A 24,870-nucleotide genomic window follows, 5' to 3' on the forward strand; every position below is an offset into this window, starting at 1 on the left:
GCAACCAATCTGACTGGGGGTCAGCCATGCCTACCAGACAATCCTCAGAACTCAGCTTGCCACAGTAGGAGGACCCACGCAGCCCACATAGGGGGCATCACTAGAGCATATAGCTCTGGTGACCAGAGGGGATTACACAGCTGGGATGCATAGAATGTCTCCTACAAAAGGCTATTTATCCAAGGTGGGAAAGTGCAACCAACATACCAGATACATAGATATTAACACAGCAAATTAGTCAAAATGAGGTGACAGGGGAACATATTCCAAATAAAGGAACAAGATGAAACCCCAGAAGAAGAACTAAGTGAAGTGGAGATAGGTAATCTACCTGATAGAGTTCAAGGTAGTGATCATAAAGATGACCAAAGAACTCAGGAGAAGAATGGATGAACAGAGTGAGCAGTTAGATGTTTTAACAAAGAATTTGAAAATATAAAGAAGAACCAAATAGAGATGAAGAATACAATGACTGAAATGAAAAATACACTAGAAGGAATCAACAATAGATTAGGTGATACAGAGGAACAGATCAGCAAGCTGGAAGACAGAGTAGTGGAAATCAATGAAGCTAAACAGAACAGAAAAAAGAAAAAATAGAGAGAAATGAGGACGGTTTAAGAGACCTCTGGGACAACATCAAGCATACTAACAATTGCATGATAGGAGTCCCAGAATGAGAAGAGAGAGAGAAAGAGGCAGAGAATATATGTGAAGACATAATAGCTAAAAACTTTCCTAACTGGGGAAAGGAAACAGACATCAGGTCCAGGAAGCACAGAGTCCCAAACAGGATCAACCACACCAAGACACATTGTAATTAAAATGGCGAAAGTTAAAGATAAAGAAAGAATATTAAAAGCAGCAAGGGAAAAGCAACAAGTTACATACAGGGAACTCCCATAAGGCTATCAGCTGACTTTTCAGCAGAAACTCTGCAGGCTAGAAGTGAATGGCATGGTATATTTAAAGAGTGAAAGGGAAAAGCATACAACTAAGAATAATCTACCTGGCAAGGCTTTCATTCAGATTTGATGGAGAGATCCAAAGTTTTACAGACAAGAAAAATTAAAAGAGTTCAGCACCACCAAACCAGCTTTACAAGAAATGTTAAAGGGACTTCTCTAAGTGAAAAAGAGCCACAACTAGAACATGAAAATTATGAAAGGAAGAAACTCATCAGTAAAGGCACTGTATATTTTTTACTGTATATTTATACAGTAAAGATAGTAAATCAACCACATACAAAACTAGTAAGAAGGTTAAAAGATGAAAGTAACAAAACCATCTATATCCACAATAAGTAGTTAAGTAATACACAAAACAAAAAGAAGTAAAATATGTTGTCAAAAACAGTAATCTTGAAGAAAGGGGAGTAAAAATGCAGTGTTGTTAAAATGCATTTGAAAATAAAAGATCAGCAATGTAAAATAATCATGTGTATATATAGAAGCATTATACAATGCTAACCACATGTTAACCACAAATAAAATCTATAATAGATACATATATTTATACATTATTTATCTTGGAATATTTTGATTTCACCTTCATGTCTGAAGGATAGTTCTGTTGGATACAGAATTCTTCCTTGAAGGGTTTTTTCTTTCAACACTTTTGAACCTGTTGTTCTACTGCCTCTGGCTTTCATTGTTTCTGGTGAGAAGTCAGCTATTAACCATACTGTTTATCACCATGTAATTGGTTGCTTTTCTCTTACTGATCTCAGGATTTTCTTTTGTCTTTGGTTTTCAGGAGTTTAATCATATTGTGTCTAGATGTGTATCTCTTTGTGTTTATCTTTCCTGAGGTTCAGTGAGATTCTCAGATATGAAGATTCTTTTTCATCAAATTCAGGATGTTTTGGGCCACATTTTCTTCAATTTTTTTTGCACTTCTCTCTCTCCCTCCTCCCCACCTCCCTTTCTCTCTCTTTCCTCTCCTCTTCTCACCTCTCTCCTTTCCCCTCTTTCTGGCAGTCTTGTTACATGTGTGTTGATGCGCTTCATGGCATCCACAGGTCTCTAGGGCCTGTTCACTTTTCTTCACTTTTTTTGCTCTATTCTTTTTTAAAAATGAATTAATTTATTTTTGGCTGCATGGGTCTTCATTGCTGCTCTTGGGCTTTCTCTAGTTGCGGTGAGCAGGGGCTACTCTTCATTGCAGTGTGTGGGCTTCTCATTGCAGTGGCTTGTCTTTGTTGTGGAGCACAGGCTCTGGGCACATGGGCTTCAGTAGTCATGGCTCATGGGCTCTAGAGTGCAGGCTCAGTAGTTGTGACACATGGGCTTAGTTGCTCCACAGCATGTGGGATCTTCACAGACCAGGGCTTAAACCCATTTCCCCTGCATTTGCAGGCAAATTCTTAACCACTGTGCCACCAGGGAAGTCTGTGCTCTATTTTTTAAATTAGATAACTTCTACTAATCTAGCTTCAATTTCACTGATTATTTTTTCTGCTATCTCATATCTTCTGTTGATCCAACCTACTGAATTATTAATACTGGTTACTGAACTTTTCAACTTTAGAATTTTCATTTTATTCTTTTTATTTATAGTTTTTGTATTTCTGCTAAGATTCCCTATGTGTTGACTCATTATCATGATATTTTCATTTAACTTTTTTAATGTAGTTTAAAAAATTCTTTAAACATACTTATAACAACTGTTTTGAAATATTTATCAACTAAAATCAACACCTGGGGCCACACAGAGCTTCTTTATATTGACTTGTTTTTTCCTGAATATGGGTCATACTTTCTTATTTTTTGCATAGAATTTTTATTGTTGAAAATTGGACATACATAAAACATTGTAAGAACTTTGGATTCTGATTTTCCCTGAAGGTTTTGATTTCTTTTGCTTTGTTTTGAGTAATTTGCCTGGACTTAGTTTGCAGAATCTCTCTTGTAGTTTGTAGTTGCTGAGGTCTGTGCTCATTTTTTTATTCTTAATTCTTCTATTTATTATTTTTATTCTGGCTTCCTAAGTGTCACCACTGTGTCTTAATATCTCATTGGTTAGCCAATGATTTGGACATCTCAAACTTCTAAGGCTTCCACCTTTGACAGTGGGTTTTGTGTGGAGGCTGGTGAACACATTTAGAGTCTGTGTGACTCTTGAGTCTGCCTCAGCTTTTACTTTTCCCTGAGCCCACTTGTGCCTCCATGTTTATACATATAGTTACACAGTCATCCCAGGGATCAGTGGAGATTTATCTAGCCTTTCTATTGCCCTTTTATTTCCAGAGTCCCCATAAATTTCCATCAGAGACACTGTTCACCCCACCCAGAATGACAGTCTCAGACCAATACTGCTTTAGGTCTTCCTTACTCATTTCCTACAAATCTAAATACTTTAAATGACAGTACAAAGTGTTGTTTTTTTTTAGCTGTCCCCTCCAAATCAAGTTCTCTCCCTCTGGCAGAAAAACTGCTTTCCCAGCCAGCCCTACCAAGGTAAAACTACCACAGTGACAGAGCAGAGATAGAGGAGTGTCAAGAGTGGTGAAGCCCCAGACAACTAGGTCAGACTTTTGCCATTGTTATCCAAAGTTCTACCAGTTGTTCATGAATAAGCACCTCTCAAGTTTCCTTTGCTTTTGTTTGACCTATGGAGCCCTGAAATTTTTAAAAATAATTTTGTTCAGTTTTATACTTGTTTATTGGAGAAAGGGTTTGCTGACCTCTTCACTCCATCCTAGCCAGAAATCTCATGTGTAGACTTATTTCTAAATTATTATTTTGTACTGTCTGTTTGCTGCTTTCTTTTAAATATTTTCCCTGTCATTCTCCCTTTCCAATAGACTGATTTCCTTTTTTTATTAATTAATTTATTTTAGTTTGGGGTGTGTTGGGTCTGTTGCTGCATGTAGGCTTTCTCTAGTTGCTGAGAGTGGAGGCTACTCTTCGTTGTGGTGCACGGGCTTCTCATTACAGTGGCTTCTCTTGTTGTGGAGCATGGGCTCTAGGCATGTGGGCTTCAGTAGTTGTGGCACACAGGCTCAGTAGTTGTGGCTTGCAGGCTCTAAAATGGAGGTTCAGTAGTTGTGGCACATGGGCTTAGTTGCCACGTGGCATGTGGGATCTTCCTGGACCAGGGCTCAAACCCATGTCCCCTTCATTGGCAGGTGGATTCTTAACCACTGCACCACCAGGGAAGTCCCTGATTTTCTATATTACTTTTTTACTGTCTACTGTTCTGCAAGTTAAATTTACAATTTTTAATCTTCTTGTAGCTCTTCTTAAATTTTTAACATGCATACCTGAACATACATGAGTTATGAACATATATACTCATGTATGTTCAGTTATACATGTTATCCAAAGGAAAAAATACCGTTTCATATATTTATATATATGAACATATATATGTTTTATTATTTCATATGTTACTTCCATTCTGTATGTTACTGTTTTCCAGTATTTTCATTCCATCTTTTTTATACAATCAAGGTTATTCTCTTTTACTGCTGTTTTATACAGCACATGCTTATCTGGCTTTATGCACATGTTAATCTAATTTCTTTATTCCTAGCATTATACTTCTTTCAATTAGGTTTACTTTCCTTATTTCCAAAGAACATGTTACAACTCTTAAACAAACAAGGATTAAAGGAGAAATCACATATTAAATTAGAAAATATTTTGAGGTGAATAAAAACAAAAACACATTACCAAAACTTATAGAATGCAGTGAAATCAATGCTCAGAGGGAAATTTATAGCTATACAAGAAGTCAGACCCCAAATAAATAGCTTCATTTTATGACTTAAGGAACTGTAAAAAGAATAAGCTAAACCCAAAGCTAGCAAGAGGAAGGAAATAATGAAGATTAGAGCAGAAAAAAATGAAATAGAGAATAGAAAAAATTAGAGTGAATGAAATAAAAGTTAGTTATTTGAATAGATTGACAAAATTAACAAAACTTTAGCTAGACTGACCACAAAAATAGAAAAACAAGGTAAAGTACAAATAGCTAAAATCAGAAATGAAACAGGGAACATCACAACTGACCTTACAGAAATAAAAAGGATTATAAGATAATACTACAATGAATTCTATATCAACAAATTAGATAATTAACATGAAATGGGAAAATTACTATAAACAGTCAAATTATCAAAACTGAATCAAGAAAAAATAAAGTTTCTGGATAGATTTATAACAAGTAAAAAGATTGAATCAATATTCAAAAACCTCTCAACAAAGAATAGTCCAGGACCAGATGACTTCCCTGGTAAATACTACCAAACATTTTAAGAAAAATTAACACCAATTATTTTCAGATTCTCCAAAAAACAGGAGAGGAGCTCATTCTATGGGGCTAACATTACGCAGACACCAAAGCCAGACAAAGATGCCACAAGAAAAGAAAATCACAGACCACTATCCCTCATGAATATATATGCAAAAATCATCAACCAATACCAGCAAACTGAATCCAACAGTATATTAGAAAGATTATACACTACAACAAAGTAGGATTTATTCCTGGAATACAAAGGAGGTTCAACACACAATAATTGATCAATGTAATATACCACATTAAAAAGTGGAAAAAAACCATATGATAATCTCAAATGATGGATAAAAAGTATTTGACAGGATCCAACATCCTTTCATAGTTTAAAGAAACACTCATAAAACTAGGGATAGGAAGGTACTTCTTCAAGATGATTAAAGGCGTTTATGAAAAACTCACAGCTAACATTATACTCAGTGAAGAAAGACTGAGAACTTACCCCTAATATCAGGAACAAGACGGGATGCTCATTTTCACCACTGGTGTTCTATATTGTACCAGACTCTAGACAGATACATTAGGCAATAAAAAGAAATGAAAGACATCCAAATAGGAAATGAAGAAGTAAAACTATCTCTCTTCGCAGATGACAGACAATAAACAAATTCAACAAATTTGCAGGGCACAAGATCAACACACACAAAAAAAATCAGTTTCTATACACATTAATGAACAATTGAAAAAGGAAATTAAGAAAACAATTCCATATCATCCAGAAGGAAAATTACCTATAAATAAATTTATCCAAGGAAGTGAAAGACTGGTATACTGAAAGCTATAAAACATTGCTAAAAGAAATTTTACAAGACCTAAATAAATGTAAAGACAAGTCACGTTCCTGAATTGGAAAACTTAATACTGTTAAGATGTCAGCACTCCCCAAAGTGATCTACATACTCAGTGCAGTCTCTATCAAAATTCCAACATTTTGCAGAAATGGAAAAACTGATCCTCAAAATCCTGTGGAATTGGAAGGGAGCCTGCATAGCCAAAACAGTCTTGAAAAAGATCAAAGTTGAAAGACTCACACTTCCTGATTTCAAAATTTTCTACAAAGCTACAATAATCAAAACAATGTGGTACTGGCATAAGAATAGATATATAGATCAGTGGAATAGTATTGAAAGCCCAGAAATAAATGCATACATCTATAGCCAATTGACTTTTGACAAGGGTGCCACTCCATTAAATGGGGAAAGAATAGTTTGTTCAACAAATGATGGTGGGACAACTGAATACCCACATTCAGAAGAATGAAGTTGGACCCCCATCTCACACCATACACAAAATTTTAAATGGGTCAACAACCTAAAATTAAGAGTTAATATAAAACTCTTAGGGGCTTCCCTGGTGGCACAGTGGTTGAGAGTCTGCCTGCCAATGCAGGGGACACGGGTTCGTGCCCCAGTCTGGGAGGATCCCACATACCGCGGAGCGGCTGGGCCCGTGAGCCATGGCTGCTGAGCCTGCACATCCAGAGCCTGTGCTCCGCAACGGGAGAGGCCACAGCAGTGAGAGGCCTGCGTACCAAAAAAAAAAACAACAAAAAACATCTTAGAAGAAAACATAGGAGTAAATCTTCATGACCTTGGATTTGGCAGTGGATTCTTAGATACACTTTGTCTTTTTTTTTTTTTTTTTTCGGTACGTGGGCCTCTCACTGTTGTGGCCTCTCCCGTTGTGGAGCACAGGCTCCAGACGCACAGGCTCAGCGGCCATGGCTCACGGGCCCAGCCGCTGTGCGGCATGGGGGATCCTCCTGGACAGGGGCATGAACCCGTGTCCCCTGCATTGGCAGGCAGACTCTCAACCACTGCGCCACCAGGGAAGCCCAGATATGCTTTGTCTTAAACCTCATGTTTAAGAAATCACATAGCATGTATTCTTTTTTCTCTTTCCTTCATCCTGCTGTTTGTGAGATTCATCCACATTGTTGTTCATATCAGTAGTCATCTTGTTTTTCTGTCATTTAATCTTCCATTGTATGAACTTGGCAAAAGTTATTTTATCCATATTCCTTTAGATAGACATCTGAGTTGTCCCCAGTTTTTAGGTCATATGAAAAAGTCTACAACAAATATTATTGTATAAGTCCTTTTGTGAACATACGTACTTGCTTATCTTGGGGATATACTTGGTAATATAGAATGTGTTGGCTATTGAGTGGGGTAAATTTAACTCTATTAGAAATGGCCAAACAGTTTTATAAACTGGTTGTGACTTTTTATATTCCCATCACCAATGTATGAGAGTGCTAGTTGCTCCACATCATTGCCAACACTTGATAGTATCAGTCTTTTTCACTTTAGCTATGCCGGTCATTGTGTCATGATAGCTTCTTGAGGTTTTATGATTTGTAGAATTTTTTATATATTCTAGATACATGTACTTTGATAGGTATGTAAATATTCTCTGCTAGACTATGGCTTGTTTTTTTTCTTTCATACGTAGGGTCTTTTGTATCCTGCTTATGAAGATTTGCTTATTGTAAGCTCATGAAGATAATTTCTCCATTTATCCTAGAAGCATTATGAGTTTAATTTTTACCTTTAGTTATAAGATCCATCTAAAATTAATTTTTTGCATGTGATGTGAGGGAAAAAAAGGTTCACTTTTTTCTATATTGATATTCACTTGCTCTAGCACCATTTGTAAAGAATATCGCCTTTTCCCACTGACCTGTATTGGCACCTTTGTCAAACATCTTGTGACCGTATGTGTGGGGGTCTACTTCCAGGCTTACTATTCTGCCACATGGATCTCTCCAGTACAACAGTGCTGTGTTTACCATAACTTTATGATGAGTCTGGTCTTAACACATCCTCCACAGTTGTTTCTCTTCTTCAAGATTATCATGAGCATTCTGGGTCCTTTGCGTTTCCATATGAATTTTAGAATTAGTTCCCCAATTTCTACAATAAACCTCCTAAGATTTTGAATGACTCATTGTTTTCCATGGCTCTTGGCACTGTTCTCTGAGATATCCTGCTCCTTAGCTACTTCTTAAAAGGGCCTTGAAAAATATCACATTGAGCAAATTTCCCAGCCTCTCCTGGGGCCCAGAGCCTTTTTGACATTTTGAACATCACACTACCTTTTAGCCCAGACTGGCAACACTTTTACATGAACAGGTCTTGAGCTGTGTGGTCCTGCTGATTATGGCTGAGCTTGCCTGTGTATCTAATCGTTGTCTCTCTATGGGCTGGCCTGTGACATACTGAGCTGGAGTGCTAGACTCTGATTCATGCATCTTTCACTGTCCAGCAGGCTGGCCAGAAAATGTACACAGGCAGTGGTGGAGAAACACAACACCTTTTTTAAAACATCTTTTTGGAGTATAATTGCTTTAGAATGTCATGTTAGTTTCTGCTGTATAACAAAGTGAATCAGCTATATGTACACATATATCCCCATATCCCCTCCCTCTTGCGTCTCCCTCCCATCCTTCTTACCTCATCCGTCTAGGTGGTCACAAAGCACCGAGCTGATCTCCCTGTGCTATGCAGCTGCTTCCCACTAGCTATCTATTTTACATTTGGTAGTGTATATATGTCAATGCTACTCTCTCACTTCGCCCCAGCTTCCCCTTCCCCTTCCCAGTGTCCTCAAGTCCATTCTCTACATCTGCGTCTTTATTCCTGTCCTGCCCCTAGGTTCTTCAGAATCTTTTTTTTTTTTTTAGATTCCATATATATGTGTTAGCATACAGTATTTGTTTTTCTCTTTCTGACTTACTTCACTCTGTATGACAGACTCTAGGTCCATCCACCTCACTACAAATAACTCAATTTCGTTTCTTTTTATGGCTGAGTAATATTCCATTGTATATATGTGCCACATCTTCTTTATCCATTCATCTGTCGATGGACACTTAGGTTGCTTCCATGTCCTGACTATTGTAAATAGTGCTGCAATGAACGTTGTGTACATGACTCTTTTGAATTATGGGAGAAACACAACACGTTTTGAAGCCTTTGTTTGCAACAGTTCTGCTCAAATCCCATTGACAAAGCATGTCATGTGGTAAAATTCAGACCTAAGGACTGAGAAAATACATTACACCTCTCAACAGGAGTGACTGCAAAGACATATGGCAAAGGGCATATATGTCGGAAAGTGTGGAGAATTGGATTCATTAATGAAATTTATCTCCCCTCAGTTTATAGTTTACTGCTTAACAGATAAACACTTAGCATAGTATAACTCCATTTCCCCCTTCAATTCCTTATGCTATTGTTCTATATTTTACTTCTGCACACTATATTGACATTATTGTTGCTTTAAACCTTCAGTAATCTTCCAACATACTTTTCAATAGTCTCGTTTTTAACCTCATTCAGGAAATGATTGACCCAACGCTCAAATTCAGTTTACTCTGAAACCAGGACCACTCATCTCCTAGCAATATTTCTCGTCCCCCAGGTTTATCTTACAAATGTCTGCACCCCAACCTCTGCAGGGGAATGGGGGGATGCACACCCATGATCTCTGTAGGCCCAGATCATATGAATTCTCCACGGTATTCTCATTCTAGGAGACCTTTCCCAAATTCATCCCAGTCCTCTCTCTCTTATCAGACATCCAGTGTCATTTCATATGTCTGGTATCTGTCTATCTTGCTTTCTTTGGCCATCAGGGGCAGAGAATGGGAGTCATCCTAATTCATGGTTCAAAAAATATTATTCATTGGTTCATATGTGATCTTCTTTATGTTTGTTTGTAATAATATAATGCATACCTATGTAAACATCTCTCAAATAGGGAAATTAGTACACTGTAACTTGTATCTGCTTTATGATCCTGACCCTCTTGGGTCTTCTCAGTTGAGGGAACTTCTTAGCACAAATCTTTATTTTTTTTTACTGTGTTAAAATACACAAAATATAAAATTTACCACATTAACTATTTTTAAGTGTTCAGTTCAGTGGTGTTAAATACATTCACATTGGTGTGCATCCATCACCACCATCCATCCCCAGGATTCTTGTCATCTTGTAAATCTGAAACTGTATACCCATTAAACTATATATATATATATATATATATATATATATATATATATTCTCAGATATTTTTCCATAACAGATTATTATAAGATATTGAATATAGTTCCCTGTGCTATACAGTAGGTCCTTGTTTATCTATTTTATATATAGTAGTACATATATCTCAGTTTGTCTGCCCCCACCCCCACTATCCCCTTTGGTAATCATAAGTTTGTTTTCCATGTCTGTGAGTCTGTTTCTGTTTTATAAATAAGTTCATTTGTATCATTTTTTTAGATTCCACATATAAGTGATATCATATGATATTTGCCTTTGACTTACTTCACTTAATATGATAATCTCTAGATCCATCCATGTTGCTGCAAATGGCATTATTTCATTCTTTTTATGGATGACTAATATTCTACTGTGTATATATACCACATCTTCTTTATCTATTCATGTGTCAATGGACATTTAGGTTGCTTCCATGTCTTGGCTATTGTAAATAGTGCTGCTATGAACATTGGGATGCATGTATCTTTTCGAATTACTCTGGGTATATGCCCAGGAGTGGGATTGCAGGATCATATGGTAACTGTATTTTTAGTTTTTTAAGGAACCTCCATACTGTTCTCCATAGTGGCTGAAGCCACCAACAGTATAGGAGTGTTTCTTTTTCTCCACACCTTTTTAGCATTTATTATTTGTAGTCTTTTTAATAATGGCTATTCTGACTGGTGTGAGGTGATACACCAGTAGTTTTGATTTGCATTTCTCTAATGATTAGCGATGTTGAGCATCTTTTCATGTGCCTGTTGGCCATCTGTATGTCTTCTTTGGAGAAATGTCTATCAGGCCTGCAAAATTTCCTTCCTTTTGAAGGCTGAATAATATTCCATAGTGTGCACACACCACATTTTGGTAATCCATTCATCAGTCAGTGGACACTTGGGTTGCTTCCATGTTTTAGCTATTGTGAATAATGGTGGTATGAAAATGGATGTACAAATAGCTATTTTAGCCCCTGCTTTCAATTCTTTAGGTATATACCCAGAAATAGAAGTACTGGGTCAAATGGTAATCATATTTTTAATTTTTTGAGCAACCTCCATTCTGTTTCTCATAGTAGCTGTACCGTTTTATATTCCCACCAAGAGTGCACAAGTGTTCCAATTTCTCCACATCCTTGCCAACCCTTGTTGTTTTCTGTGTTTTGATGGTAGCCATCCTTATGGGTGTGGAGTGGTATCTCATTGCAGTTTTGATGTGCATGTTGAGCATCTTTTCATGAGTTGATTGGCAATTCATATGTCTTCTTCGGAGAAATGTCTATTTGAGTTCTTTGCCCATTTTGGAATCGGGTTGTTTGGGTATTTTTGTTGTTGAGTTTTAGGAGTTTTCTATATATTTTGGATGCTAATACCTTATAAGATATATGATTTGCAAATATTTATTCCTAGACCATAGGTTGCCTTAAAAAGGCAACTGTGGATAGTGTCTTTCATGTACAAAATTTTAAAATCTTCATGAAGTCCAGTTTGTCTATTTTTTCTTCTGCTACATGTGCCTTTGGTGTCGTATCCAAGAAATCACGGCCAAATCCAATGTCATGAAATTTTCATCCTATCAATATTTTTAAATCTATTGAGATTTAATTTGTGGCCTAAAATATGGTCTCTCCTGGAAAATGTCCCACGTGTACTTGAGGAAAATGTTTATGCTGTTGTTGGGTGGAATGTTTTGTATATGTCTATTATATCTAGTTGGTTTATTGTGTTAAGTCCTCTGTTTCCTTGTTTATCTTATGTCTGATTGTCCTATCCATTATTGTGAGAGAGGTATAGAAGTCTGCAAATATTATTGTAGAACTTTCTATTTCTCCCTTGAATTCTGTCAGTTTTTGCTTCATATATTTAGATGTAAATATTTATAATTGTTATATCTTCTTGCTGTTTTGAGTCTTTTATTAATATGTAATGTCCTTCTTTGTCTCTTATAAAGTTTTTTGATTTAAAAATCTTTTTTTTGTCTGATATTAGAATAACCACTCCTGCTCTTTTTTGGTTACTATTTGCATGAACTATCTTTTTCCATTTTTTCACTTTCAACTTGTTTGTGCCTTTGGATCTCAAGTGACTCTTGTAGTCATCATATAGTTAGGTCACGTGTTTTTAATCCATTCTGAAAATCTCTGCCTTTTGATTGGAGAGTTTAAGTCTATTTAGATTTAAAATAATTATTGATAAGGAGGGACTTACTTCTGTCATTGTGATACTAGTTTTCTATATGCCCCATAGCTTTTTTGTCTCTAATTTCCTGCATGACTATTTTTTTGTATTTAGTTGATTTTTTGTAGTAAAATGTTTAAATTTCTTTCCTTTTGTGTATATTTTATAGCTATTTTCTTTGTGATTATCTTGGGGATTACCTTTAACTTTCTAATTTGAATTTACAACAGCTTAACTTCAATAACATACAAAAACTCTGCTCCTTTAGAGTTCCATCCACAGCCAATCTGGTTGTTGATGTCACAAAATTACATCTTATACATTTTGTGCTCCCAAACATAAACTAACAATTCTTTTAAATGTATTGGTCTTTTAAATCATGTAGAAAACAAAAAGTGCAGTTACAAAACATTGTTACAATAAAATGGCTCTTATCACTAACAATGTATTTATTTTTATTGAGATCTTCATTTTTTAATATGCCTTTAAGTTACTGTCTAGTGTCCATTTTTTTTTTACCTGCAGTACTCCCCTGAGCATTTCTTGCATGGCAAGTCTAGTGGTCACAAACCCACTCTACATTTGTTTATCTAGGAATTTCTAAGAATAGCTTGGTTCCTCCCCTCTTTGGAGAGACACTTTTGCCAGATTAAAATTCTTGGTTTGACAGTTTTTCTCTTTTATCACTTTAACTATATCTGTCCATTGTCTTCTGGTCTCCAAAGTTTCTGATGAGAAATATACTGATAATCTTATTGAGGATCCCTTGTATGTGATGATTCTCTTCTCTTTTACTGCTTTCAGAATTCGCTCTCTGGCTTTGGCTTTTGAAAGTTTGATTATAATGTGTTTCAGTGTGGATCCTTTTGAATTCATCTTTCCTGGAGTTTGTTGAGCCCCTTGGATTTTTATATTTATGTCTTTCATTAAATTTGCAAATTTTTCAGCTATTATTTCTTAAAATATTCTTTCTGCCCCTTTATCTCTCTCTTCTCCTGGGACACCCATAATGTGTATGTTGGCTTCTTGATGGTGTCCCACAGGTCCCTTAGGCTCTGTTTGCTTTTCTTCCATCTTTTTTATTTCTGTTCCTCAACCTCAATAATTTCCATTGTCCTATCTTGAAGTTCACCGCTTCTTTCTTCTGCCTGCTCAGAGCTGCCTTTGAATCCATCTAGTGAAGTTTTCATTTCAGTCATTGTACTTTTCAGCTTTGGAGTTCCTTTTTGTTTTGTTTTGTTGTTGGTTTTTTTTGCGGCATGTGGGCCTCTCACTGTTGTGGCCTCTCCCGTTGCGGAGCACAGGCTCCGGACATGCAGGCTCAGCGGCCATGGCTCACGGGCCCAGCTGCTCCGCGGCATGTGGGATCCTCCCGGACCAGGGCATGAAACCATGTCCTCTGCATTGGCAGGCGGTCTCTCAACCACTGCGCCACCAGGGAAGCCCCTCCTTTTTGTTTTATTTTTAGATTTTCTATCTTGGTTGATAGTTCCACTTTGCTCACACATTATTTTCTTGACTTTCTCCACATCTTTTAGTTCTTTGAGCATCTTTAAGACCATGTTTTAAAGTTTATCTAATATATCTGCCTTTATGTCTTTCTTAGGGACAGATTCTGTTAATTATATTTTTCCTTTGATTGAGCCATTTCCTGTTTCTCTGTGTGTCTTGTGGTTTTTTGTCGAACACTGGACATTTTAATCTAACAATGTGGTAGCTATGGAAATCAGATCCTCCCCCTTACCCAGGGTTTTCTGGGTTTAAAAAAATTTGTGTGTGTTAGTGATTGTTGTAGGCTGTCTCTGTGCAGAGGACCAGTTTGAGGTTGAGATCTTATGTTTTTTCTGAACCTTTACCTGGGCATGCATGGTTACTTTCTAATTTTCCCCATATATTCAGTTGCTTTTGAATGTCCTAGTCTTTAATGTCTGGATCCCAAAAAAAGAAAAATGAAGGGAGAAAAGGGCCATGGCCCCATAAATTCCCTAGAAGTCACTTCATCTGGAGCAGGAGGTGCTTGTGACAATTGGGAGAGATGCAACAACAATGGCTGCCTCCCTCTTTGTGTGTACCTCTGTGATCAGAACAGCAATCAAAGCACAGATCCCCAATATACAGAGGACAGGGTCTTCTTTGCTCACCTTGGCTCTCACATGCTGTGTGCAAGCTCTCCAGGGATATGTGTACAGCTGCCTGTCCCAGGGGTGGGGGTTTGTAGCTGTTACTGTGCTAAGAGCTGAAACTGACTAAAGTTGACTGCAATTTACCCTCCAAGCCTTCAACAGATTCTAGAGTTCCAAAATACTTATATCAGACAAATTCTGCCAGTGCAGTTGTCCTGGTGGGAGACAGATTCCGTGTTTCCTACTTGGCCATCTCCCAGGATCCTCTCCGCAAATCTCTCACAGACAATCATGGTATATACATGGATTCCAGGGCATAGAATCCACTACCCCTCAGGAACTAAGGCCACAGATTGGGAAGCTTGGACCTAAATAAAAGAATGGCAGGTTCCATTCTCTTCTAGCTGGAAGCTGCCTTTATATATCTTCTCATCCTGTATGAGACCCTGGGCCTGACTTACCCTTCATTCAAGATACAACCACAGCATTATGGCCTTCCCTCAGCAGCACTCAGTGAGAGAACCATCTAGAATGCAAGAACATGCTCTAGGATGCACAAATCAAAAGTGGTCCAAAGGCTTCCCTGGTGGCGCAGTGGTTGAGAGTCTGCCTGCCGATGCAGGGGTCACGGGTTCGTGCCCCAGTCCAGGAAGATCCCACACGCTGTGGAGTGGCTGGGCCCATGAGCCATGGCCGCTGGGCCTGTGCGTCTGGAGCCTGTGCTCTGCAGCGGGAGAGGCCACAACAGTGAGAGGCCCGCATACTGCAAAAAAAAAAAAAAAAAAAAAAGTGGTCCAAGTAACCCTAGGACCACCTAATGCAGTTTTGCAGTTTCTCAGTCAAGGCCAACAAACCAAAAATAACTAGAAAGTAGCCCCATCTTTATTTAGGTCGCTTAGATAACATTACATGGGTTCTGACTTCAATACAATACATATTTCTTCTTTATTCCCCTCTTCTCCTATTCTACACCAGCAAACCTCTGAAAATTACCAACAAAAAGAATTCTCTGACACTCAGCTCACAAGACCACACCGTTTCCCACTCACTCAACTCTTCTTTGAATGTTCTTCAGTGAGCTTCTCTGGTCTTTTTTTTTAGCTTTTAGGATTGTTTCTTTTTCTTATAAACATTCATGAATCTCGCAAATCAATACATTTAACATTTTCATCATCTCTAAAAGCTCTCTTACTGCTCTGCAGCCAAACTCTTTCTTCTAAGGTAAGTATTGTTCTCATTTCTGTCCCTATTAATGAGTTTTATATTTTTGGACTTTATATAAATGGAATTACAGTACTCTTTTGCTCAATATACTCTGTAAGATTTATTCATGTTTTGCATGTATCATTAGTTCCTTTTTGTTTATTGTTGAGGAATATTTAATCACATAAATACCAAAATTCATTTGTCTATTCTTCTGTTGACTGACATTTGGGTTGCTTCAGTTTGGGGCTATTGTGAATAAAACTCTTAGGAACATTCTCTCACAACTCTCTCTACATATGTGCTTTCATTGCTCTTGGGTGCATACATGACAATGTGTTTACTTATTTATGCAGTTCTGAGAAACTACAAAGGATTTTCCAAAATGTATGTACAATTTTACACTGTCAGCAATGAATAAGAGTTACAGATCTCTTTGTCTGAAGAAGTCTTTATTTTACCTTCAGTTTTGAAAGATAATTCTAGATACAGAATTCTGGGTAGACGGTTTTCTGGTTTTATTTTGCTTTGCAAGAGGCTGCTTCATTTTATTCTGGCTTGCATAGTTTTTGATGATAAACTTGTAACTCTTATTCATGATATTCTGTATGAAATATTTCCCCACCCTCCCTGTCTTCAGGCTTTTCCTTGACTTTGTTTCACAGCCATTTGACTATGATTCCTTCTTTCTTTCTTTCTTTCTTTCTTTCAGCCATGCAGCCTGCAGGATCCTTATTTCCCTGACCAAGGATTGAATCCATGCCCCCTGCAGTGGAAGGGCAGAGTCCCAACAACTGGTCCACCAGGGAATTCCATTGACTATGATGTTTCTAAGTGTATGTGTTTGCTTGTTTTATTCTGGCCTGGGGCTCTCTGAACTTCTTGAATCTCTGGTTATTATAGTCTTTAATTTTGGAAATTTCTTGACCATTATATCTCCACATATTTCTTATCCTCTGTACTCTCTTCTTCTGGGAATAATTCCACATATGTTACGCTGCTATTGTCCCACAGCTCTTAAGTGCTCTGTTTTGCTTTATTCCCCACTCTTTTCCTTTTGTGTTTCAGCATGGGTAATAGCTATTAACCTATTTTCACATTCATTGATTTTTTTTCCTCATTTGTGTCCAGTCTGCTGATACACCCATTGAAGTAATTTTTTAATCTCTGATAATGTGTATTTCTGGCATTTCCAGTTGGTCCTTTTTTTTGTAGTTTCCATATCTCTGCTTAAATTCTTCATTTTTTTCATGCTTGTTGTTTACTTCTTAATAATTTCTTCAACATATTAATCATAGTTATTTTAATGTTCCTTAAATATACTTTCAACATTTTGGTCATCTCTGGGCCTGACTGTCTTCAATGTTTTATCTCTTGACAGTGGGTCCAGTGTTTTATTCCTGCCTTCCCCATACCTTTGTGTCTGTGCATGTGTGTGTGGATATATGTGTATCTTTTAATTTTTGGTTGAATGTTAGACATTATAGAAGAATATTTAAGACTAAATATTCTGTACCCCAAAATAGGCATTCCTCTTCTTCTGCCAAAGCATTAGTAGGGTGGGGCAGGGCTGATTCAGGCTAGTGAGAACTTGAGCTGGGTTGTGGCTTCTGTTGTTGCTCTTACTGACTTCAGAGCACCAGAGGCTTCAGGTCCCTCCATGGTGGGCTGCTGCAATGTTGTGCTCTGTGTGAGACCTGGGGTGTTTCTCTGTTCCTGCTTCACCCTTCACTTCACATCTCTGTACATCCACAGCACATTTTGCCTGCCCTCCAGAAGAAAATTACTGTTCTTGGTGTTCATTACTAGGCTGCTATTGAGAAGGAGGAAACTTGATCCCCTGATCCAGCCTCAGCCTCAGGCAGAGCTGTAGGTCTTAGATTTGGAAATGGACCTCTGTGCACCACTACTCTACCTTTGGGGCAGCTAAGCTCTGCTTTGTATCTGTGATGGCTCTGAGAGAATCTAGACCCTGCCCTCATGTTAGCAGACCTCTCATGTTACTGATGTGGGCTCTTGGCACCTCAGGTTTTCCAGGGATGTAGGGCTTGTTTCTACTCTTCCTCCAGAATAGTCCACCTGTACCAGGTTCTGAGGGCAGGAGTATGTGGTGGCCCCACACACACACACACACACACAACCAGTAGAAGGCTTTTGCTCCACATGTGAGTAGGGAAGCAAGCTGTATTCTTACAGGTCCCCAGTGGTAGTGGTCATTTTCTGAACACCTGCACTGAGGTTCCCTCTCTGTGGACCCCTGCTGTGCCCCTATATTTCATGAGCTGCTAGTGGAGAGCTAAGGGAAAGACCTACCAGTGAGTGCAATCCTCCTCTTGTCTGATTTCTCATCATTCTGAACTGGCACACTAGCCCACAATTGAAGAACTCATTGAAGTTACAGCTAGCTGATTTCTCCCTTCCACTTCTGTGATACACCTCTTCCTTTGTGCTGTGCTAATAATTGTGCAGAGCCCATCATTCTGGCCCTCTGTCCACCTGGTTCCATGTGGGCCTTGGCATCTGTGTAAGGGATATTTTACCCTGCATCTACACTGTTTTCACTCAATGTCTTGGTTGCGCCACAAGACTCTCCACTCTTGACTCTGGGAACTGTGAAGTCTAACCTGGCCATTCTGCCCTTCCTGTGGAATTGTACATTCTGCACACATGGCTCGGGGTCCAATGGCAGACGTGGGGCACTGAGGCCCCCTGTGTTCCCTCTAGGGTCCTTCTCTCTGGAGCACCCTCCTTCTGGCATCTGCCTTTGCGGATTCCAGCTGCCTGTGCTCCTCCTCATGCCACAGCCTGGAGTGTGCCCCAGGCAGGATGATGGGGCCCTTGTAGACCTTGCCTCATCTGTTCTCTTTGCTCAGGGGCCACAGCCCTGCCCTGACTCAGGTCCAGTGGGAAATAATTTCCTGCTGGGTAGACATGTTTACTGCTAGCTTATGGTAGAGGGAAGTTCACTCCCAGTCACCCCACTGTGGGCACAATGAAAGGCCTCAGGTAGATTTTTAGCTGGCTTAGTAGTTAAAAGTATTTCCCAACTGCATTTCACTGTGTTGCTTCTCCATCATCCCCCACCCTGAGTTTTTTGACTCCTTCTGTTGCTCTGCATTCCTATTTGCAATCATCTAATTCTTCCATGGCTCCTCTCCTGATATTAACTTGCCAACACAGCAGCAACTGCAAACACTGCTGATATTCTGCTTCCCATTTTCTTCCTTCGAGGTACACATTCGTTAGCTCTAAAACTGATTCCCCACCTACCGCAGGCTATGCCATCCCCAAATACATGCCCCCACTTGATACCCAATCGTTTGAGTCTTTAACCTGTGAGAACAGCTCCTTTCCAGGCGGAGCAGGCCCACTTGCACATTGGTCAGGAAAGTGCAAGTTTTCTGGGAGCAATTACTATATCCATTGGTATAGACAAGGACACATGGAGTGACAACCCACAAAAATTGGAGGCTACTTTCTTGCACACACTGTGTCATCCGCTCACTCTCACCCAGGGACTCAGCTGATGGAGCTGTTTGCACTTGAGCCACGGCAATGGGAATGTAATGGGCTGAACCAAGTCCTGGCTCTTAACATCTCTCTTAGGAAGTGTCATGTGACATATGTTTAAACTTTATTGACCAAAGCCTCAGTCCCCATTGCAGAGAAAGGAGCCATGTGGAGGGTGGGAGTAAGAGAAGGAACTCCAGTGTGAGCCCACTAGGCCCTGGGGCTTGGTGTGCCCTGTGGAACAGGTGTGAGAAGACCATTCACTGGGCCTGCACTCCTTTCTGACAGGAGACACTTCAGACAAGCTGCAGGAGGTGCAGCTGCCTCTGGTCCCATTGCCCCTATGCCAGCTGCTCTATGGACACACGTCCTACATTCTGCCGGACATGCTGTGTGCCGGGGACCTCAGGAACATGAAGACTGCTTGTGAGGTACAACCCACTGTGGGGGCGGGAGGCTAAGCCCAGGGATTTCAGATCTTCCATCTGCTTTAAGCCCAGGGCACTTCTGCCAGTTGGGTAGGTGGTCCCAGACCACCTGGCTCCTGTGGGGATCAGAAGTACATCTCCATGCAGCCATGGGTTGAGTGGGAAGCCACAGGGTAGCTTATGTGCAAATGGAACACAGGCCTCAGTCAGGCCCTGTGGACCCCAGTGCTGGCCAGAGCAGCCCAGGGCTCCACGTCTGCCCAGGGGCCATGCCTGTTGACTGTCACTCCATAGCACCCACCCTCTACTTGCAGGACAATGCAGTGAACACTGCTTGCCTGCAGCAGGGCCTCCCCACTAACAAGGTGGGGCTGCATGAGTGGCAGGATCCTGGCCCCATCCCACAGTGTTGGCATTGGGCCACCCTCATGCAGGAGGCCCCAAACTCCCAGTTCACAAGAAACTCCTCTTTTTTCCAGGGTGACTCTGGGGGCCCACTTGTCTGTGAATTCAACCGCACCTGGATGCAAATTGGAGTAGTGAGCTGGGGGCATGGTTGTACATACCCTATGTATCCTGCAGTTTATGCCCGAGTCTCCTTTTTCTCAGAATGGATTCGTTATCACATAGAAAACACACCCTTACCTCTTCAGCCACTCCCTACCCTCTCCTCCACTCCGGGGGCTGCCATCGATGTCCTTGTGACTTCACTGGCTGTCCTGTCAATGTTGTAAGGACCACAGCACTCATCCAGCTTCTTCATGGCTGCATGCCTCTGTTCCTACCCAGCTCCAGCCGAAGCCTTCACACACCTGAGCAAGGTGTGGGCAATCAGCCAGGCCCACATGTGAGGTCCAAGAGGAGGCTGACCAGGGCCACACCCAGGAAGGCAGAGGCTGGTCTCATCACAGAAGGGCAGGGGTACATGGGAGAGCAGAGCACATTGGTTGAGTGCTCTGGGCACCTGAGATTTGGTAAGATATTAAATATTTACAAAGCAAGTGTCCCAGAAGTCTTATGTTCATTTTCTATCCAGAGTGCAGGCTCCCTCATGCACACAGAGTATGTTCATCACCCTGCCTTATCAGAATGACAGGCAGAAGGGTGAGAGGAGAAGAATAAACCAAACTGCAGCATCTCTAGAAAGGATAGCCATACAAACCCTGGTGTCTGGATATAGAATCCAGGGTGTGACCAAAGCCAGGGCAAAGGGAAGGTCGTCATCTTAAAAACTTAGACCTATCAATATCAGAGAGTTTTAAATATTCAAACATCTAATTTGGAAAATGGAAAACATGAGCTGAGAGTAGGCACACAGGAAACTAAAAAAGATAAAAGCAGAATTCAATAGCCAAACATCAGAAAACTCTAAAACTAGCATTTTAGAAATATAGATTTTGAAAAAAAATCAAGAAGTAGGAAAATAAATCATGAATATAATCAAGATATAATGTGAGGGGACTTCCCTGGTGGTGCAGTTGTTAAGAATACGCCTGCCAATGCAGGGGACACGGGTTCGATCCCTGGTCCGGGAAGATCCCACATGCCGCAGAGCAACTAAGCCCGTGTGCCACAACTACTGAGCCTGCACTCTAGAGCCTGCGAGCCACAACAACTGAGGCCCGCGCACCTACAGCCCGTGCTCCACAACAAGAGAAGCCACTGCAGTGAGAAGCCTGCGCACCTCAACGAAGACCCAATGCAGCCACACACAAAAAGAGATATAATGTAAGACCAAAAATACACAAAACAAGAAACGACAATTAAGCGCAGAAAATTTAAGAAATCATAAGAGATACTGTACACCTCTATATAAATAAATTCAAAATGAAAAGTATCACTTTTTAGGAAATAACTAATTTACCAAAACTAACCTCAGTAGAGACAGAAGACTAGAGACCAGTTTCCATAGAAGAAATGGGGAAATTTAAGAAAAAATTCTCTATCCTAGTAAAAGTCCTTAGCTGAGATGGCCTCCTTGGGAATCATATCAGGCCTTCAACCACAGGATTGTCCCAATGCTGTCCATGCTGTTCCAGACACAGACAAGGGAGCAGAGTGTTGTGAAGACAAAAACTGATCACACAGAAAACAAGACAATCCAACTTGTCAATTAAAAAAAAATCCTGATGAAAGATTAACAAACAATTCAACATTATTTTTTAAATAGTACATTATAATCATGTAGGATTTATTCCAGTAACGCAAAGATGATTAAGTATTAGAAAACCCATAGATATAATTCACCATACTAATTGCTTTTCTAAGGAGAATAAAATTAATGAAAAGGTGCTTAACAAATTCAAAACCCATTTCCAACTTTTAAAAAAGGAATCAATGGATAATAAGATATATATACCTCAGCCTAAAAGTTAGCACTTTCCTTAGTGAGGAAACATTGAGTGCCTTTCTGCTGAAGTTAGGGTCACAGAAATGTTGCTCCTCTATCCCCTGCTGCTTAATTAACACCGTATTGGAAGATTGGCCACCACAGCGGCACAAGAGGATCAACCAGGGAAATGGAAAAGAGCCTTTTAAACTACCTCCTATTATAAAAAGAGAGCATATCTGGAACACCCAAGAGAAAACTATGAAACTACCACAAATAGTAAGAAAATTCGGTAAAGTCATTAGATAAAACAAGACAAAACCAGTCTATATTCCAGTTAGAAGTTACATAATGGAAGACAAGACTCCAATTATAATAATGAAAGAGATAAGATACCTATGACCTTAACAAGAAATGTGAACATAGATATGAGGAAATCTTTAAAATACTCCTGGGGAAAAAAAAAACCAAAACAAAACATCACACATACATACAAAAGAAAAAGTAGATTTGGATGAATGATAAGGCAGCCTATATTCTTGAACAGATCAACTCAAAATGTGTGTGTGTGTATTTTTTTTTCTGGAGCTAGATAAATTGATTTCAGAGTTTGTATCGAAACACAAAAAAGTGAGAAAACCCAGGAATAAAACTAAATATGAAGGCCATGGTGGGGACTAACCCAGCAGAAATTAAAATATCCCATAAAGATGCTGCAATTATAACATGTTGTAAAGACTTGACAGTTTGTGTCTGTGCATACACACCAGTGGATAAAACACTCAGAACTGGGCCCAAGTACATGTTGGAAAATCAGTATATGGGAAATGTGTCACTTTAAATCACTGAAGGTATTTAAGTTTTCAAAAGTGCAATTCGGCATGGCCATAAAAAGTTGGTCCCAGAAACAGTATACATCCTGACCAAGTAGACTTTATTCCAGGAATTTTGGAATGATTGAACACTACAATTCTTTTAATAGTCAAAACATAACCACATTCATTCCATGCAACAGTCACAAGATATTTGTTGAACACTGCTGTGTGCCAAGCACTGTCAGGACCTTGGAGTGACAAGAGGCACCTTGGCGTGAAGCTGAGACGAAGCTGCACTCGGGGCCAGAGCAATGCATTCCCATCATTGTGATCTGTGATGTTTGCAACACTTGAGTATTTTAACAGCAATTGGTTAAGACAAACTTTAACTGCATTTGGTGTCTTTCCCTGCCTCTCCTTCATTCTCATCCAGGGCCACTGGGGATCCAGTTAAGGGAGAGTCAGTGTGTGATACATCTTCCCGCATTGCACTTATTTACATGGTATACATCCTTCTGTGAAAAGGTGAGTAACTGCTAGCCATTTGGGTGCAGCAATGCTGCCAGGAACACTCAGGTCCTGTGCTGTGCGGCACAGAGGCACAAGCTCGTCTGCGAGCGAGAGTTTAGTTCTTACCACACAGGTCAAGATGGAAGCTCTCTGCTGTCAGGAATATAGCTGATAATGCAGCATGTGCAGTAGTAAACATACCAAACGTCTCCTGTTTGAATGGAATTTCAGGAAATACAACTTACAAATCCCTGTGTCAGTTGGCCAGAAAACTTAAAGTACACAATGGCAAAGTGGCCATTGAAGCTGAGTGCTTCATGCATCCCAGATGACCTGCATGCCTTAATTCCTCTTCCTGGTCTGCCTTGGAAAAGTTTTGTTGGTTCCTGGTGAAAAAACACACTATGGCTGCAGATGCAGCCAAACTGCCTGGAAAGGTAAGTGCTCCAATGACACAACTCCTACACACATGTCAGTGCATCAGTGACCACCACTCAGTAGTACAAAGTGGCAACTTAAAATGCATCTTGAATTGCTCTTGTGGAGGCCTTAATATCAAATTAATTTGTACATTTTTTCAGTATTCTTGATCATATTAAAATGCAAATAATGACAGGCAGGGAGTAACCTAGTCAAACAATAATCAAGAGAAAAAGAAGCCAAAAATGCAAACCAGAAAAAAAAAGAAAAGACTTCAGAGACAAAACTTCTCTTATTACATCCAAATGCAAACTAAAGACTCTGGTAGTCAAAATCATGAAGGAAATAAGGATAACAGTCATGAGAACCAGTTGCGAGAGAATGGAAATGACAACAGAAGAGTCGAAGCAGTTTATGAGAACAAGGACATTCTAATCACGAACTGAAACAGCAGAAGTGAAAGTGACAACACATAGTGAGAGGGCCAGAAGGGTGGGCACAGCAGGTTGTTTTGATGAATTTGTTGATCTTGGTAAGTCCCATGTTCTTCCACTGTGAGTGCAGTTCATCAACACTGCTAATGTGAAAGAATTTGTTTTTCAGGCATGATCACAATAATATTTACAGAGAATCAAAGAGAACACACATTTAGAAGGTTCAACCAATGTTTAAACAAGGTATTAGGTGGTCAAACTTTTATGATGTCTTGGTAAGTTCTCCAAGACTAAAGTTTCCACTTACTGTTTTGTTTTAAACTTTTTTTATTGTGGTAAATACACATAACATAAAAATTAGCATTTAGACCATTTAAAAGCGTACAGTTATTTCAGTGGCATTAAGTTCAGTTTACATTGTTGTACAACCATCACCACTACTCATCACCAGAACTTTTTCACCTTCCCAAACTGAAACTCTTTGCCCGTTAAACAATAACTCTTATTCCCTCCTTCCCTAGTCCCTGGAACCCACCATTCCACTTTCTGTCTCTATGAATTTGCTACTCCAAGAAACT

General features: G+C 39.5%; 1 protein-coding gene across 1 annotated transcript in view; it reads left to right on the top strand.

Annotated features, from left to right (window-relative positions):
- PRSS38 (serine protease 38) overlaps positions 1 to 23,958 on the top strand; it is a 29,179-nt gene extending 5,221 nt beyond the window's left edge. The window contains exons 4-5 of the mRNA XM_089909841.1: positions 19,645 to 19,787; positions 20,264 to 23,958. Coding sequence (XP_089765967.1) covers positions 19,645 to 19,787; positions 20,264 to 20,518 — 398 coding nt within the window. The 3' untranslated portion in view covers positions 20,519 to 23,958. The remainder of the gene's footprint in view (positions 1 to 19,644; positions 19,788 to 20,263) is intronic.
- The last annotated feature ends 912 nt before the right edge of the window (positions 23,959 to 24,870 follow it).

This window comes from Delphinapterus leucas, chromosome 3 (genome assembly GCF_059928025.1).
Source record: "Delphinapterus leucas isolate spDelLeu-1000000601 "Yukka" chromosome 3, BTC_Dleu_Yukka2, whole genome shotgun sequence".
NCBI lineage: Eukaryota > Metazoa > Chordata > Mammalia > Artiodactyla > Monodontidae > Delphinapterus > Delphinapterus leucas.